General features: G+C 37.5%; 1 protein-coding gene across 1 annotated transcript in view; it reads right to left on the reverse strand.

Moving 5' to 3' along the window:
* LOC124622573 (serine/threonine-protein kinase RIO2) overlaps positions 1-4354 on the reverse strand; it is an 81532-nt gene extending 77178 nt beyond the window's left edge. Inside the window, exons 1-5 of the mRNA XM_047148321.1 lie at positions 4086-4354; positions 3508-3649; positions 3226-3394; positions 2017-2226; positions 1712-1903 (exon numbers count right to left, since the gene is read on the reverse strand). Coding sequence (XP_047004277.1) covers positions 1712-1903; positions 2017-2226; positions 3226-3394; positions 3508-3649; positions 4086-4151 — 779 coding nt within the window. The 5' untranslated portion in view covers positions 4152-4354. The remainder of the gene's footprint in view (positions 1-1711; positions 1904-2016; positions 2227-3225; positions 3395-3507; positions 3650-4085) is intronic.
* Positions 4355-17594: the final 13240 nt, after the last annotated feature.

Genomic DNA, 17594 nt, shown 5'->3' on the forward strand with positions numbered 1-17594 from the left:
TGGCTGGGAGTTCCAAAGGCCGTGCTGCACACTACTTTGTTGCTGTGAACTGGTGCACTGTATTCAGGCATTGCCATCTAGTGGCCATTCCAGATATGAGCCATATTCTTTTCTTCAGCTACAAGTATGGCATACAGGGTTCTGGCAGGGATGGCATTTATGGCTATGCTTGTTATGACTGCCTAGACATGATATGCATGATGTCACACCAATTTATTTACTATGAAATTTGTCCATTTTCGATGTTGTGGAGAAACAGCAGCTAGCTGAAGCCTTGAGATGGGGAGTTTAAAAATGCTAGCATGTAACGAAACAAAGTTGTTCTAGATGGTCCAATGAATGTCAAGCCATGGACAACAATTGTGTAATATAAGGTATCTTAGAAGATTTCAGTCCATAGACAAGTAAGGGTGATACAGGTTACTGGTTCCTTTAGCGCACACAGTCCCATAATGCAATAACTGTCCAGGAATTTTTTGAAGCAAACTGTTTGACTAATCGCACCTGTCAGACACAGCAATTTTTAATTATTATTTACAACATGCGAAAAAATCACTTTTAGAGGTAGTTACTTCACTCAAGTCTCTACATCTACAAAACTGTGACAATCACAATGAACATAAATGCAGAACACACCTCTGAAAAAGATATTAAGGAGCGACATGTGTGTAAACATGAGTCAGAGTTCAATATAAGCAATGCTTTCATAAATTTTATGATTATCTTTTCCATAGCAAAAGTCTTAATGTGTATCAGTATGTCCTGCAACTTTAAAACAGCCTTAATAAGAGTCTCGGGTCTCACTTTGACCTGCAAGACAAGGTTAACATAGTCATCTTTCCTACACCAATTTTATATGCAGCAATCTCAATGCATTCTGAAACGTGGCAAAATCCTATCATTGGATTGATAAATTTATACTATTAACAGTCAATGTACCAAATTCATCTGAGCCCCAGCAATCTTGTGGGAAATCTCCACAGAGAGAAAACAGAGTAACAGTTTAAAGTCACACTTCACATTTCAACGAAAGAAACGCAGTTTATTCACTCAAATTAAGCCTCACTAAATCAATCTCTTCCATCAACAACTCCTCCAGCTAATTAATACAAAGGCATATGCTATCACAATGGCTCTGCCAACTAATCATGTGTCACAGCACATGCTCTTAAAATTCAGAAATGACCAAATGAAACGCCACATCTTCAAACAGAAATGAACTTGCAATTCCTTATAAGCTATCTGTACTGGAGGTATAAGTATATCAATCAATATGTCAGGCTTCAGATATAAGTAACACCTGTAATCACATGTTCCCCAAATGGACCAATGGCTCTCTACTCACACCAAGGAGGGCTGCTGGCCCATTAGCTGCCAACTGCATATAAAAGAAAGAATCTCTAGCTCATGTGGTATGGGAACTCTGAATGCTGGCTCTTGCTTTGCTGACAGCAAAGATTCCTTCCTTCATGTCAGACCCACGTGAATGTAAATATTATTCCAATCAAAATCAGATAATTACACCACCTAACACTTGTCTTTACCAGCAATTACGTATCACACTATGTATATAAAAATATGTATAGCAAAAAAGCAGCTTTTAATCACTTGTTGGGAATAATAATTACATGGGAGTAGCCTATCTAGTGATAACAAATGCAACAAAGATTCATTATTCCTCTGTGATACTATGTTATTAAATGATACACACATTTCAGCATTTGGATGAGATGTGGATACCATCTGTGGGAAGTCAATGATAACTGGTTTGTCATCTTCACATAACATAATGTTGAACTCATTAAAATCTCCATGAATCACACCATGACTCCCAAGCTTGACAATCAAATTCATTAATTCGTCATACAGAGCTTCAACATCCTTGACCTCATGAACCTGACACCTGAAAAAATAATGCAAAGAAATAGTCAAAAACAGTTCTTGATAAATTTTACAGCTTTACTTCTGTTACCACAAAAACACTACAGATGGTAATTTCAGATAGTTAGTGCTTACAGGGGATGCCCATCTACAAGCTCCATAACAACACAGTGCCTGTTGAAATCTACTGGTTTAGGAACAGGCAGGCCTCTGTCTCTCAGAGCTTTCATGTATGCAAATTCCTTTGTGGCTGAAATACGAGAAAGATAAAGCCACGAGGCAGTTCTCCGATGTTGATGATAGTCTCTCTTCTCCTTCAGGTTACGGAAACACGTACGCCCAAGCCTGAGAAACAAGGTATATTTAAAGGTAAGAGCTGTCTCAATAAAATTACAAGCGACATCAAATAATGTATATAATAAAATATAATATACAACTAATTCATTTCCCTGAATTACCTATGACACACAAACTGCAAGAACAATTGTTTTCATGCATTAATTTCTTTCACCAAAACTCTCTGGAAAGGGCAGCCTTCACAGAAGTTCTTAAGACTGACAGATAAACGTAGGCTTTACTGCTGATGATTTCGTTACAAGACTAGCACATAAGTAAAAAATAATAACTATGGTAAGTTTTCAAGATCTCCAGCAATCTCATTATATCTTAAAGCAGGAAGCATGATATTCACAGTTACTATATATATATATATATATATATATATATATATATATATATATATATATATATATATATATATATATATATATATATAAAAAAACAAAGATGATGTGACTTACCAAATGAAAGTGCTGGCAGGTCGACAGACACACAAACAAACACAAACATACACACAAAATTCAAGCTTTCACAACAAACTGTTGCCTCATCAGGAAAGAGGGAAGGAGAGGGAAAGACGAAAGGATGTGGGTTTTAAGGGAGAGGGTAAGGAGTCATTGCAATCCCGGGAGCGGAAAGACTTACCTTAGGGGGTAAAAAGGACGGGTATACACTCGCGCACACACACACATATCCGTCCACACATATACAGACAAAAGCAGACATATTTAAAAATGCAAGAGGTGTCCAATGTAACTTACCAGCTGTTTGACATGTACACTGCTGATGTGTTGACACATAATTCATATGTACAATTTGTGACTCATGTGTACTGTCAAACGGAGACCTCTTCTGCTCGTTACATACAGCACCAGTGTTTTAATATGTTTTGGGCTACTGCCATGCGTAATTTGCAAACACGATGGGGATACAATAGCAAATACTCTAACATATGTCCACTAGCACATAATTTAAAGCTAGGAATAGTAATATACATTTAATTACCTGTGTAGTTTCAAACACAATGGATTTCCTTCCTCATCAGCAACAACGTAAATATTCGATTCCTTGCCTACTCCTATCTGGTTGCCAAACGATGATATTACATTCTTCATGGTCAAGGCTTTGAGTGCCAAATAATCATACCCAGAATTTGTTAACCTGTATCCGTCATCTGCAAATCCAACATTAGAGACGTCAGTACGGAAGTCGGATAAATAACTTCACGGAAGAACGATGTCCAACAGCTAATATAATCAGCTTAATACAAAAGAAATGTTTACATACATCGTTTTCCTCTCTCATAGCTGAGCAGTCTATGTTTACACAAATCCTCGAGCACTTTGTGAACGCCACCATGCTGCAAGTTAGCGATTGAGGCCGCAAGAGGTGCAGGAACGAGTTCATGATTCTTCATTCCCATTTCAATCTGGGAACAAAATAATATACTGTCAGGGAAAGTCCGTTACATTATTTTTTTTTTTTTTAATTTTACATGGCGCGAAAGTATCATTTATCGTAATCTAAAATTCTTCTTTATGTCTGTGTGTTCTAAATCTGCATGTTACAACAAACATATTCAACACCTGTCGTCCTTCACATCTCTGAGACACTGCATAAGTGTTTCAGACGCCTAATTCCTTCCCTCCTGCTCCATGCCTCTGACACTATACAATGAATATCCGGCATTGACAATGTATCTAAATTATAAAAGGTTATTAGGACAGTGTGTTTTTCTATGAAATGTTCGACGAAAATAAGTCACTTTACCGATTAAAAAAAACGAAAGCTTTTGAGATCAACAACTTCACTTTCTCAAAATAATGTGGTTTATTACAGGTAACGCAACAAAGTGTCAAACTTACTGCAGTTAGAACACGGAAATCTTCCTTCGTGAGATACCGCAAAATGGAAACATTTAGTTTTCCCATGGTGTTTTTCTCAATGTATCACGTGCTACGTTTACAACAACTTAACCTCGAACATACATTCTATTCCACCCCTATGCTCACACACCAGCGACCACAGTGACAGTACTTTCCGAGATTAGTCGATTACTATATTCGTTCGAGATCCAGTTTCAACCATGTGAATGCTTTCGACGCAGGCACTCTCCCAGTTCTTCCCGTGGTTAGTGACTGCGTGGTATCTGTTCGAGTTGCGACCAATGGACGGTTGCAACTAGTTTCGATTGATCAGAGTTAATTCTTTGCCTGGTTCCAAATCCTTTTATAAGCCTGTACTAAAGGGATCAGCGCGCGCAAGTGCAGAGCTTTTATGTCCAGTCTCGTAGGTCATAGCATTGTCATTGAAGATAGGAAGTTCTACGTTCCTGATAGCCTGGTGAAGAAACTGTATTTCTCAAACTTATGAAAATTTAATACTTCCTAGTGTGATCTTGTTCTCTCGAGGGATTTTTCTGTAGAAATATGTTGCCTATATAAAGTCTGATGAACCAAAAGTAAAAGAATCTCTCTATCCTTTAACATCACTTTCAAAACGGATACATTTTTTTCATCCATACAAGGATCCGATGACAATAGACGATAATAGGGAGGTCAAACTCATTGCTATAAATGACACGAACAGATTATGTTGGCTCCCTTTACAGGGGAGATACATAGTTAGAAATAAGCATGCTATATTGTTACACATAAATAGTGAAATTAAGCTGCATTCTTAACCAGTGGACTTATTGCGGCCACTCACTACCAACTAAACCAACGATAATTTTTCTTCACATTAGATACTTTCGGGTATTTGCTACAATGTTTACTAACATTGGTACTAATTATCTGCAATGTATTGTCAATCAGGAACAAAATTTGTGTTACCAAAATCAATGAGACAAGCTGCTCAACTTTTTTTTTGTTTTATCATATGCATATAATCAAAATATGTAATGAAAACAGACCACTAATGGGGCAAATGGTGTCGGGAATAATAAAGAACGTCTTCAGTTAACATTTTGTATTACTGGTTCTTCAAGAAGTGCAAGTGCAGACCACAAATGGGAAGCAGAAACATTTTACTCAATTTCATTCATCAAAACCTATGTTTTTGGAAAGCCAGCAACTGTAATTCGGGCTTTAAAATACAGTAATGAAACACTGCACCACTTACGTATTTTTTCATGTTTCGCACGACGCGTTTCGAGAATATCTCAACCTCATGATAAAATATTTACATTAGAGTGACTGTGTTATGCTCCGTGCCTTGCACTGTAGCCGTCTTTTCTTTGTTATAAGATACTGTACCTTCTCAATTATTCAGAAAACAAGACATCCGCAAGCCATCACTCTTATACTGTTTGTGAAGTTTCACAGTGTGTTTGTGTTAGGCACATACTGTAACTTAACCTCGAAAAGACGACACAGTGCAATACAAGAGAGGCACAACATACATACAAACAGTACGCAAAATACTTACGTACATATTTTCACTTGACAATGCGATTAAATTCTCTAAACGCGTTGTGCTAAGCATGAAAAACATGCTTACCTATTACACTGTTTAATTATTTACAGCCGGCCGCGGTGGTCTAGCGGTTCTAGGCGCTCAGTCCGGAACCACGGGACAGCTACGGTCGCAGGTTCGAATCCTGTCTCAGGCATGGATGTGTGTGATGTCCTTAGGTCAGTTAGGTTTAATTAGTTCTAAGTTCTAGGCGACTGATGACCTCAGAAGTTAAGTCGCATAGTGCTCAGAGCCATTTGAACCATTTAAATTATTTACATCAGAAACATTTCAGCAACGTGAATAGAGCTGATCAGCAGAGGTGTCAACCAGCACCACAGTCCGTCAGACAAAGAAACGTGCAAATTATGCGTTCGAGACTTCGAATAAAACCAAAGGTTCCTGACTGTCGGAACTATCACGAAGCCGCGCATGCGCAATAAGGAATACAGCAAGCGAGAAGAGGGAGGTGAGAACACTACTCGTGCATTGTTAATGCAAACAAATTTACAAATCTCTCCATTGAAATAAATAGAATGCAGATGCTTATTAGTTATTCTTCTTGCTGGTCGATTTGTAGTATTCTGAGCAAAAGTGGAAACCATTGTGCTACTGCTGAACGCATAAATGCTTCCCATAAAAATTGCGGATGTCGTTTACCATCGATTTCCAAAAAATAAGAAAACTGCATTGCAGACGATCATCACATTGTAAAAGAAATTATCTTGTTAATTTGAATAATGCAAGATTTTGTTAAGATCCTTTCCTTCCTGGAGATCATGAACTTGAAAAATGAGCTTTTGGTATTTTCTTTGAAAAGATAATTAAAGGTGATTTTTTGCCATTACAAAAAATTCCAAATTAGCATGGAGACACATCCAAGTTTGTAGTGGGCACCAGGAAGGACAACCTGACTGTTTTCTGGATATTGTCTGAAATGATTAATTATGTCATTTTATGCTCCTAACATGGTTTTTTCCCCATCTTAAATTTCAGTATTCTTTTATGAAAATGGAAATGAAATTCAAATAATTTGAAAGCCCACTAAAACGCTCCATTGGTGCGATGTGATGCCTGTGATGTCACTGTCTAGTTAAAGAACTGTACAATGCTAATTCACAGTGATATCTTATTTCGGAAAATTGGTTACAAATTATGTGTGGTACCATACTGTACATAAACATTTATAAAAACTCCTGAAAAGTTGTTTTTGAGAGTTCAGAGAATAAGACGCATAAAATGTGGTTGCCCTGTACCAGCAAATTGCCACCATGTCGATGCACGACTTCATTAATGAAGTAAAAATATGTTACACTGTGAAGTTAACATTAACTAGCTTCCGAGATACGCTCTCCCACTGTTACAACGAAAGGTTGCGTCATTCAGCGAAATTAAACACATAGTGAAAATTGTTTCAACTAATTACATCTCAATTGTACGGTAGTTTAGTGGTTAGAACTGTAGACCGTCGAATTTTATAAGACGATGTCCATAGATCGCTGGTTCAAATCTAACATGAAAAAACATTTTGAACTTATTTGTAGAACCACTCGACAGTCCTCTCATATAAAAACCAAATCACAGACACAAAACTTCACCACATCAATCAGGAACAGAATATTATTGTGTTTCCCTTGCTGTTCACATGCGCTTACATTTCCCTTCACTGTTCGCACTCATCACATTCAAAAAGATATTTTCTACTTAATGTGACCACACACTTTTTGCTTTATTAGAAACAATTTTTTTTCTTTGTACTGTCCAGCTAGGATCCTTATTGTTTAAATTTTTACAGTTTCATCATCTTACATAAAGATGAAGTAGGTCTGTGTCAGATGAGAACATTAGTTTATACTCACTACATCACAGCCCTCACGTTTGTGTCACCTGCATGTTGTATACGGTACACTTTATATCTATCCATATAACCTCATCGTCGTAAACGTCCTTGTACTTTGGGTGTATGGTGATATCTTCAGTACTAGAAGTGCTTTCCAAAAAAGTGAATTGTTTGTTTGCAAAGTAAGTGCATTTATTCTCTTTTCTCCATATCTCAGAGTAAGACTAATGTCAAGAGAGATATAATAAATTCCACAATCGAATCAACTGCAACATCACTTCTTTGTAACGCTATTTTCGTAGTTTGCGTAAAACTTTTAAAAATGTATTATGCTCCAGGATTAGATCATGTGACCTCTTTATCTGCAGTCTGATACACTATTTTTTTAAAATCTTATTTTGTTCATTATTGTTCGTTTTATTAGTTTGGGTGGACATACTATGACTCCCGTTCAAGCTTTATCATTGAACCATTCACTCAGTTCATTTATTACAGAAGGCAGCTAACCCTCTGACCGAACATGCTGAGCTACCTGCTACAAGTAGCTTTCCTGCTGCATTTCTTCTAGACAGGAAAACAGTGATAAGTTTTGCCAAGGTTAATTTTATTGTGCTTTGGATCATAGCTCATGACTGGTAGTCGACAATCTAGTTACAATATATGGACCTGTTTATAAATGTTCTAAAATTCCTTTGTTTTGAACGAGTTTAATTATGTTGCAGGGAGTCTGTCGTTGCACATATCGCCACTCCAAATGGGTGGAGCATAAACGCATCTAGTTTCATAAGGGATCGATTACCAGCGTTCACAAAATTCCTTTCTATTGTTACTTAAAAGTTATAATTGCGTTTTCTATCACTAAATATCTAAACTGTTAGCAGAAACAGTACGTAAAAGCGTAGTAACTTCGGCTAATGCTTCTTAACACATGTATAGCTTCGTCTTACTCATAATTTGTGACGTCACTACAGCATCAGCTAATAACAGAACGCTTTTGATCACATGATCAGATCTTGATATTTAATGATTTTTGAGCTTTAATTACATAAAAATGACAGATATTTCGTGAGAATATTGACCATAATTGTTATTTATATGTCATAATCAATCAGAATAATAACAGCCTGAACCATATTTTTAACATAGGAAAATAGCCTATTGCCGGATGTTTATCATCTTTATAAACACATTCCTATGTACTATAGTCTTTCGAATTATCTGCACATTGTTTTTTTTAAGGAGATTGTCGATGTGAAAAGACAAAAATATGCTGACTGCTTTAGAGGTTTTAATTTTCTTCGCAAAATTTAATTAAATCAGTCGATCAGCACAGAGGTAGTTTTTGATCTAGTTGTCAGTGTTAAACACGGAATAAATTAAAAACTAAAAACCTAAGATACAACAGCTAAGGAAAGAAAACTATGCTTTGAAAAGAAGTAACAGGGTCCTGCAAGCCAAGTGTTAGAAGTATGTTATGGAAGTAAATAAATGTGCATCTTCTACATCCCCATGACTAATCTGCATTTCACAATTAAGCGCCCAGCTAAGGGTTCATTGAACCTCCTTCAAGCTGTTTCTCTCTACTCTTCCACTCTCAAACAGTGCACAGGAATAACGAACATTTAAATCTTCCTGTGAAAGCTATGATTACTCTTATTTTATTATGATGATAGTTTCTCCCTATGTAAGTGAGTGCCAACAAAATATTTTCGCATTCTGAGGAGAAAGATTGCGACCGAAATTTCATAAGAAGCTCTTGCTGCAACGAAAGACGCATTTGCTTTACAGATTTCCACCCTAATTAGCGTGTCATATTTGTGGCACTCTCTCTCCTATTTCGCGGTCATAAAAAACGAGCTGCCATTCTTTGAACCTTTCCAATGTCCTCCATCAGTCCTATCTGATGCGGATCTCACACCTTACAGCATTACGCCAGAAGAGGGTGGAAAAGTGTAGTGTAAGCAGTCTCTTTATTAGACCTGTTGCATTTTCTAAGTGTTCTGCCAATAAATCACAATCTATGGTTTGTTTACCCCACAGCATTATTATGTGATCGTTACATTAGAAGTTATTCATAACTATTATCCATAAATATTTAGTTGCCTTTTCAGCCTGTAGATTTGTGTGATTTATCATGTAAGCGAAATTTAGCGGATTCTTTTTAGTACTTATGTGGAAGCCTTCACATTTTCATTATTTAGAGTCGATTGCTAGTTTTCTTCTGCAATAAAACAACAATTTGGGCAGTGTTTCATTACACGCCAGATTCGATCTTACATTGACAGTTCCTTGAGCAGTGTCAGAGAAACTTCTTCTGGATTCATGGTACATCACACATTACATAACATTAACGACTGGATCTCCATAATCTCCAGATGTGGGCTCATTTTCGTTCAGTTTACAAGTTCAATAAAATAAACGAGTTTAAAGTGATAGCTTGCAGTTTTCATTGGCAACATGTTGCTAAGTGCGAAGGAGTGATGCAAAAGATAATTTCTACAACAACGTCATAGTTTCCCTAAATGCATCACAAAGTTGTTTCTCTTTACATAAGGCAAGGAACATCCATTAGAATAAGGCTACTGTATATACAAGCTCAATAGCAAACATGAAAAACTGTCAATGAAGAAAAATCTTCGGTGGATTGTTTTGTGATCATTTATATCTACAGTGAGTATCTATGAATGAAGTAAATTATTTTAACTCTTACAATTATGTCTTTGAAGATGATAATATACATGTGTTTATTTAATAATTTCCGATTTAAGTGATGTGTAGACGTGCATCAGTGCTTTACAATGTACAATTCATGAGCTAAGTGTTAAAACCCTCACACACTGTGGTAGATAGTATTCCGAGGCCCTGAGCAGGAGCACCGAACACTATTCCCACTGACATCAAAAGTGTTAGCCAATACCAGCATGAGCCCGAGAATGGGCTACCTGATTGTTTCTAGTTTATCCACGGCATTGTGAAATAAGCTGTGTTCACACATGCAACAAAAGTCTCGGCACAGCTAGTGGCATACTACAGTTACAGGTGTGAACTCCAGTGTTTAGTGACGCATCTTATGTCATGCCTCAAAAAGTTCAGGTTGGTTGTACTTTGTTGCGCCAGTTAACTTCCACCACAGCTCGGCAGCTTTTGAAACTACAAGAACAGCAACCTATGTTTGATTTTCTGCAGCAGTGTGTGTGTGTGTGTGTGTGTGTGTGTGTGTGTGTGTGTGTGTGTGTGTGGAGGTGGATGGCAGTATTCCAAAATCTTAAAAGATTTTTGGGTGAATAAGTAATAAACTTAATATATGTAACCAGAAAAGGCGAGTTGTTTAAATTTCATGATTTGTAAGACCAAGCTTTGTATAAATTGTGGATAACACGCAGGAAACAGCTCCAGAGTGTGATGTGGAAGCTTTTAAACTAAAATTAGTTATTCAAGATGCCTAGATCAACGAATACAATAAAATTTTAACATCTTGGAAGAGTGGCGTGTCTCCAGATGATATTTACATGCCAGCTGTTGGTTAGTTTACTATTTCAGACAGTATTTTCGTCTCTGAGTGTTATTTCTTTTATAAATGTGTTTGAAGTCCCAGATTTTCCCTATGAAAAGCCTATTTTTGGATCCCACATTTGGGTTTCGTCTGCTTTGCATTCACTCTGGTCACAGATGTACTGCTGTAGCCCATATTGTAACATTCATACAGCAAGTATAATTTCAATTGATGCCATACTGAAAGCTTTACAACTATGTAGAGTCCGTGCAGGATACTGTGGCCAATGGACAGTTACCAGTTTCTATCCCAAGCTCTCGACGAGTCCATTCGTTTGTTCAGAAGGGGAGGCTGAGACTGTTTGCCTGATTTAACATCTGCAATGACAATCGAAGAGTATGCCACTTATATTTCTCAAACGATTTTACAAAAAATATTCGGTAAAAATTTCATTTTAGCTTTACTTATATCTTTATATGTGAGCCTTAAGATGACATGACATGCCCATCATTTCGTTAATGGTCATAATTATGGTGATATTTGCATTTAAGTAAGACATTGCAAAATATTCTAAAAGGTTTGCAATGAAAAGCGGGGTCGCTATGATTTTGCTTTTGGTGCATATTACATAAGGTGTTGCTGTGTATGAAATTTATCCAACATATTGAACTTTTCTTGGGACTAGTTTAGAGGTCTCTATCTGTCACTAATGTCGAGAAAATTGATCTGATGTATTACACTCATTTGCGATCGTGCGCACCACCGATAAAGCCAGAATGACACATCGAGAATATTCCTTGTATTTGATAAATGGTTTGAGATATCGAAATTAGATTTTGGAAAATGATAGCATGCAAAAAGGAGAGTATTTTCCCATAAGGTTATTATGCAAAACCTCATTATCTACAGTGTTATACCATTAACTACAGACTTTTTCGATTAGAGAACGCAATCTTTAAGGGTATTGATAACTGGTGAAACCAAAAATGCTGAGGGTTACAGAATCGCATAAGTGAAGACATTATATGTTTATTTTTCCACCAAGGATATGCTTTTTCGTAAGCTATTGATCTTACTTTTCCTCAGTTCCTCACTTCATAAACTTAATAAACCATGGTTTCAAAACATGCGGTAGTGCCTGTATTGTGCCTGAAATTGTGTGAACTCCGCTGTGTATTGGCAAAAGAAGAAAATTTTAACACAGCAACAAGAAAAATGTAGGTATTACAGAAACTTTATCACTCATGATGCTTCTCTGAAAATTACAATTGGTTAACAAGCCAGGCGAAAATAAATCGCTGCTTTTGTTGCATTTTCAGCGGATTTCTTTTTAGGTATTAACCGAAGCAGAGGTGAGAGTATATCTTTTTAAATGGTCACCATGTAAGTGTGGACATGGAGGGGCTCCACTTTATATTTACAAAATATGTGAACATCGGCTTCAGTTTAGAATGGCATTTCGCCTACAACACTCGGCATTTCCCCTACAGCTCTTGCCTGCATCTCCAACCATTACTACTCTCCCCATACGTGTGCTGCTGATTGCCCATCTACTGGCCACCCTATTCTGTTTGCACCCTAGAATTCGTGGCATCCAGTGTGGACAGTAGCTCATGATGCCACTACAGAAACCCACAAATTATGTACCAGATTAGCTGCACTCGTCGATGGGGCCATACTACCCATTCTCTTTTTTTATTTCGAAAAAGCTGTTTTATTTCTGTTACATGCATACTAAAATGAACTAGAGCACGTATTTGACTGCAGAATGGTAGATTAATATTTTAAGTAAAAGTGCTGCGATGCTACTAGTCACATACAATGAGTACAAAGGCCAGTTACACTGGCCATCATGTTACATCCTGTCATATGATTCTGCAATGTATTTGAAACTGCGGCATCCACATCGAATCACATCACACCACGTCATGTCACGACACAGAATGGCACTGACAAGGTTTCTTGGGAAGAAAGTTTTGATGGCTGATGTGATCCATCCTTCTGTTGATCACGTGACCCTCAAGCTCATTTACTTCTGATACATGGCTATGTGCAGACCTCCATATTTCGTTTTGTCATAATTTTCGTAGTTGTTATCGGTTTTTTGTTGTTCTTCTATTTCTTTTGCCAAAATTTATAATAAATGATGAAAGATTGGTTGAGGTAGTGAGGTAACGGGGTGAATTGTATGATATGAGTATACTTGATCTCTACTACGCTTATGAAGTGGATTTTTATACATACCGTCACTGTATTTAATATTTTATAATGAAATGTTTGCAATATGGCTGTAATTGAAGTAAAAAAAATACTGTGAGTAGAAGTAGATTGATTGGTAAGTGGAATTTATTGGTATGTTGACAGGAATTTCTACTGTTTCATAAATAAATGTACTGAAGCCATCAGACATCGTAACAATGGTCAGATCCTTTTTTGTGAGGTACACACCAAGTAATGTATTAGAGTTGTTTGTTTAAATACAAGTTTGTGGCAGGCTTATTTATTGTTAAGTAGCTTTCTGGATTGTGTGTGAAACAGTTTTGCAAGCGTCAGTAGTCGATATTTATGTGGTTTCACTAGCTAACCTCAGTACAAATAAAGCTCTTGAAATATTGAAAGCCAAGTACAAGATGCAAAGAAAACCTATAAATCTTGAAGGGAAAGGTATTGAGGGAGATATGAATACTACACAAAAATTTGTATTGGACTGGCAACTAAACTTAACGCTAAACAAACCAATTTTTCATGGGATGTGATGGCAGCTCATAACAATGTGTTCCTTTCAGTAATTCTGGGTGCAATTTGGCATCACAAATGAAAATAACTGGGATTTCTGTTCCTTGAGATCCTTGTATAGTGTGTTAAATTTCCCTTCTGTACCATGTAATGACATTTTTCCACAGCCACACCCTTTTTCGAATTGTTTTGCACTTCTGTCTTCCTTCTCTAGTATACAACACATCCCTGCAAGCTGCGAACCATCCAAGTCCAATACATGTCATTTTCTCACAAATGTATATAATTTATCATGTTGTGTATTGAATCTTCCACAAAAAAGTTGAAACTCATCTTGCAAACATTCTATGAAGAAAACAGGTCAGAACAGATATGCGATTGGTGATCACATGACCTATATTGATTTATGTCATGATGTGACAGGCAATGTGCGTGTGAACTACCGTTAAATAAGCTAGAGCGCCTCGACAGCCATACCTTTATTGAACTTCCTGGTTTAAAACACTAGACTAACTTAGGCAACAAAACACTAGCAAAAGGCCCTTCTCAGTACCAAGCGTCTAAAAAACTGAAACCTTCAGTCTTTGTTTGCCAACTAAATATGGAATGAATACAGAGTGATATAGTACAGTGGTTAGCGCACTGGACTCGCATTCGGGAAGACGACGGTTCAATCCCACATCCCACCATCCTGATTTAGGTTCTCCGTGATTTCCCTAAGTCGCTCCAGGCAAATGCCAGGATGGTTCCTTTGAAATTGCATGGCCAACTTCCTTTCCTAATCCGATTAGACTGATGACCTCGCAGTTTGGTCTCTTCCCCCAAACAACCCAACCCCAACCCGTAGAATGAATTAGGCAAGCCGAAAGTTATTACTTGTCAAACTTTATTTTAAGTAATAATATTGATATGGTTTTCATCCAGGAAACCAATGCCTAAAATGAAGAGGCTCTTTGTAGAACAGGAAGGACACATGGTCATGAGGTTATTGGTGCAACTTACCACATTATGTTGTCGCTACTTATGTTAGAGCTAACATTGATCACACACACCTAATCTCAGCATATACAACTGATGAAATTCATGTTTCAATAAAGCTTCAAGAGGTCATTTATCCATAAAATCTGGAAACTACCAAATGCTCTGTCGATTACTGTCCATCCAAGAATATGCATTGGTGATTTTAACAGGCACCACGCGCATTGGAAGTATGCATGAAACGAAGACTGTGGCTGTGAGTGAAAATAAAATCCTTTAATCAGTCTCTGACTCCAAAGATATAGATACATTTAGATCAGCTGCATGGCAGAGAGACTACAACCCAGACCTTTGATTTGTCTGCCATTATCGTAAAGATAAACCAATTCTTACATCATGAAAAGCTCTGTCAGACTTCCCACATAGCCAAAACAGATCGATTATTTTCAATATTTTATCCCACTGGTTAAGTCAGTGCCACAACTTAGATGTAATTTTAAAAAGGCGATCTGCAGGGTTTCTCAGACCACCCAGAAGAATACATTTTTTTCAATCCAACAGAACCCTAGAGCTACAGCCATTTTGTTCGAGCTGTTCTTGCATCTGCTAACAAACATATTCCTTAGGGATGTAGGAGAGAGTATATCCCAGTACAGGATGAGGGATTTGAACACCTATACAAACATTTTAACAGAAGTGGAGACAGTGGTTTTATGGATGAACTTCTTCATAGTCTTGGTAATGCAAGATAAGGGTGCTGGTCTGAGACAATAAAAAAATTGAATTTTAAACATTCAAGTAGGAAGACTTGATCCTTGCTTCATAAATTGGGTGGCTCTTTTAATAAATCTGCTCAGAAACCTGGTATTTCAGCCAGTCATAGTGCTAAGCCAATAGTAAACTCGTCCAGATCGTCCACGGAAAAACAGCATACCGCTAGAATCTATAAAGAGCTAATAAATCTGAAAGCTCAGTCTCCAAGCAACTCAAAATTCTCTTCCCCATTCACCGTAGATGAAACAGTTGTAGCTTTAGCAGAGGTTAAAAGTGGTAAGGTTCCAGGACTGGTTCTTCTTTGTTATTTTGAAGACAGGAAGGAACAGAAAAATACAAAAACTGTAGCAATCTTAAAATGTAACAAATAAACGGATCTCCCTCAGAACTTTCAGCCACTTTCCCTGCTTAGATGCACGTACATGCTTGTTTACAATAGAATAAGTGGATGTATTCTAGAATTCATCCCAATGGAACAGGCGAGATTTAGGTCTCACTGTAGGTACAACAACCGGGTACTATCTCTGACAGCTTTCAATGATGCCAACTTCCAGAAGAAAGTAAAGACATCCGTGGCTTTTATCAAACTTACAGTAGCATATGACACTGTCTGGAGGGGAGATGTGATTTACGAATTGCTGAAAATAATTAAATGCTGAATAAAAGCAGCTCTCATTAATAACATGATAAGTAATAGATACTTTCAGGTTTGTTTGGGTGAAAATAGAAGATCAATGAGGAAACTAATTAATGGCCTGCCATGGGACTCTGTTCTTGGACCTCTTCTATTCAGCCTTTATATTTCCGACCTTCCAAGAAAAACTTCAAGAAAATTCTACTTTGCAGACGATATCGCTTTGGCTTGTCAATGAAGAAAGGTTTGTCGGTCAGAGGGAACACTAATAAAGGACTTAGCGGCCCTTAACTCATATTTCAAAACATGGAGACTGAACCCCAATGCCAGTAACAACGAAGTTTGTGCATTTCACCTTAACAAGAAATAAGTTGACACTGAGTTCAAGGTACAATTTGATGGCAGTGTTCTCCATCACATTAACTACCCCAAGGATCATGGCACCGCAGTCGACCATATCCCATCGTATAAATTAAAATCTGAAAAATGGATCAGGCAAGATAAAAACTCGCAACAACAGCAATAGAGACTTCGCATACATCAGCTCCTGCACTGCCTTTTTTTTTTTTTAACTTCAGCATGGTTTAATAGTTGTGATGTGCGATACCAGCTTTATCGGTGCACACGTCAAGAACGTAATGCAACTACTGTCTATTGGCTTCCCCTGCTAAGCAATATCCATCCACCACAGATTCACAGAATTGAAACCCCACTTAGAGAGTACCACTTATACAAGATGATGAGGAGGTACCCATTCGCCACGACATATCTGTCTCACAAAGAAATAAGCTTTGTTACAGACATCTACCACTACTGTACGCTGGACAGCTTGCTCGAAGTAACACGAAAGAAAGAGTTCTCTGAAGTAAGAACTGCCAGCATATTGGAAGTTACCAACAAGAGGAATCGATCGATCGAGAAATATGGCTTTGATACTGTGGGTGTCCAACTTGGAAGGAAAATATGGGTCCAATGACATGGAATCTGCGCTGGATGTAGTCAGTGCTCTAACTCACTCTCTAAATGGGGTAGTGTGGAGTCTCTGACTTCTGACTATGGTGCACTGAAACAGTCTGTCAGACATATAAGAGAGGAGTGGATCCCACAATGCTATAAGCTCATGTGGAATGATTTATGAATGCCAGTACCACAGTGGTGGGTTGGATGAGAATCCAAGATACTAATATTTAATCGATTCACTTTTATTTTATGCCTTGGCATTCATTACATGTTATAAATGTATTGCATGAATGTGCCACTTGAATGATGATAATGACTATCAAGGTCAATGTTGTTATCTTTGAGACTGTGCATGGTGAGTTGATATTAGTCAAGAATGCCTCTAAGGCGACAAAGACGTTATTGCCAACAACATCACTGAGTTAGAATGAGGCCATGTAATAGGGCTATGAGAATCTGGACGCTCCTTCTGTGATATTGCAGAAATACTTGGCAGGAGTGTA

The sequence above is a fragment of the Schistocerca americana genome, chromosome 7, assembly GCF_021461395.2.
Source record: "Schistocerca americana isolate TAMUIC-IGC-003095 chromosome 7, iqSchAmer2.1, whole genome shotgun sequence".
NCBI classification, from domain to species: Eukaryota; Metazoa; Arthropoda; class Insecta; order Orthoptera; family Acrididae; genus Schistocerca; species Schistocerca americana.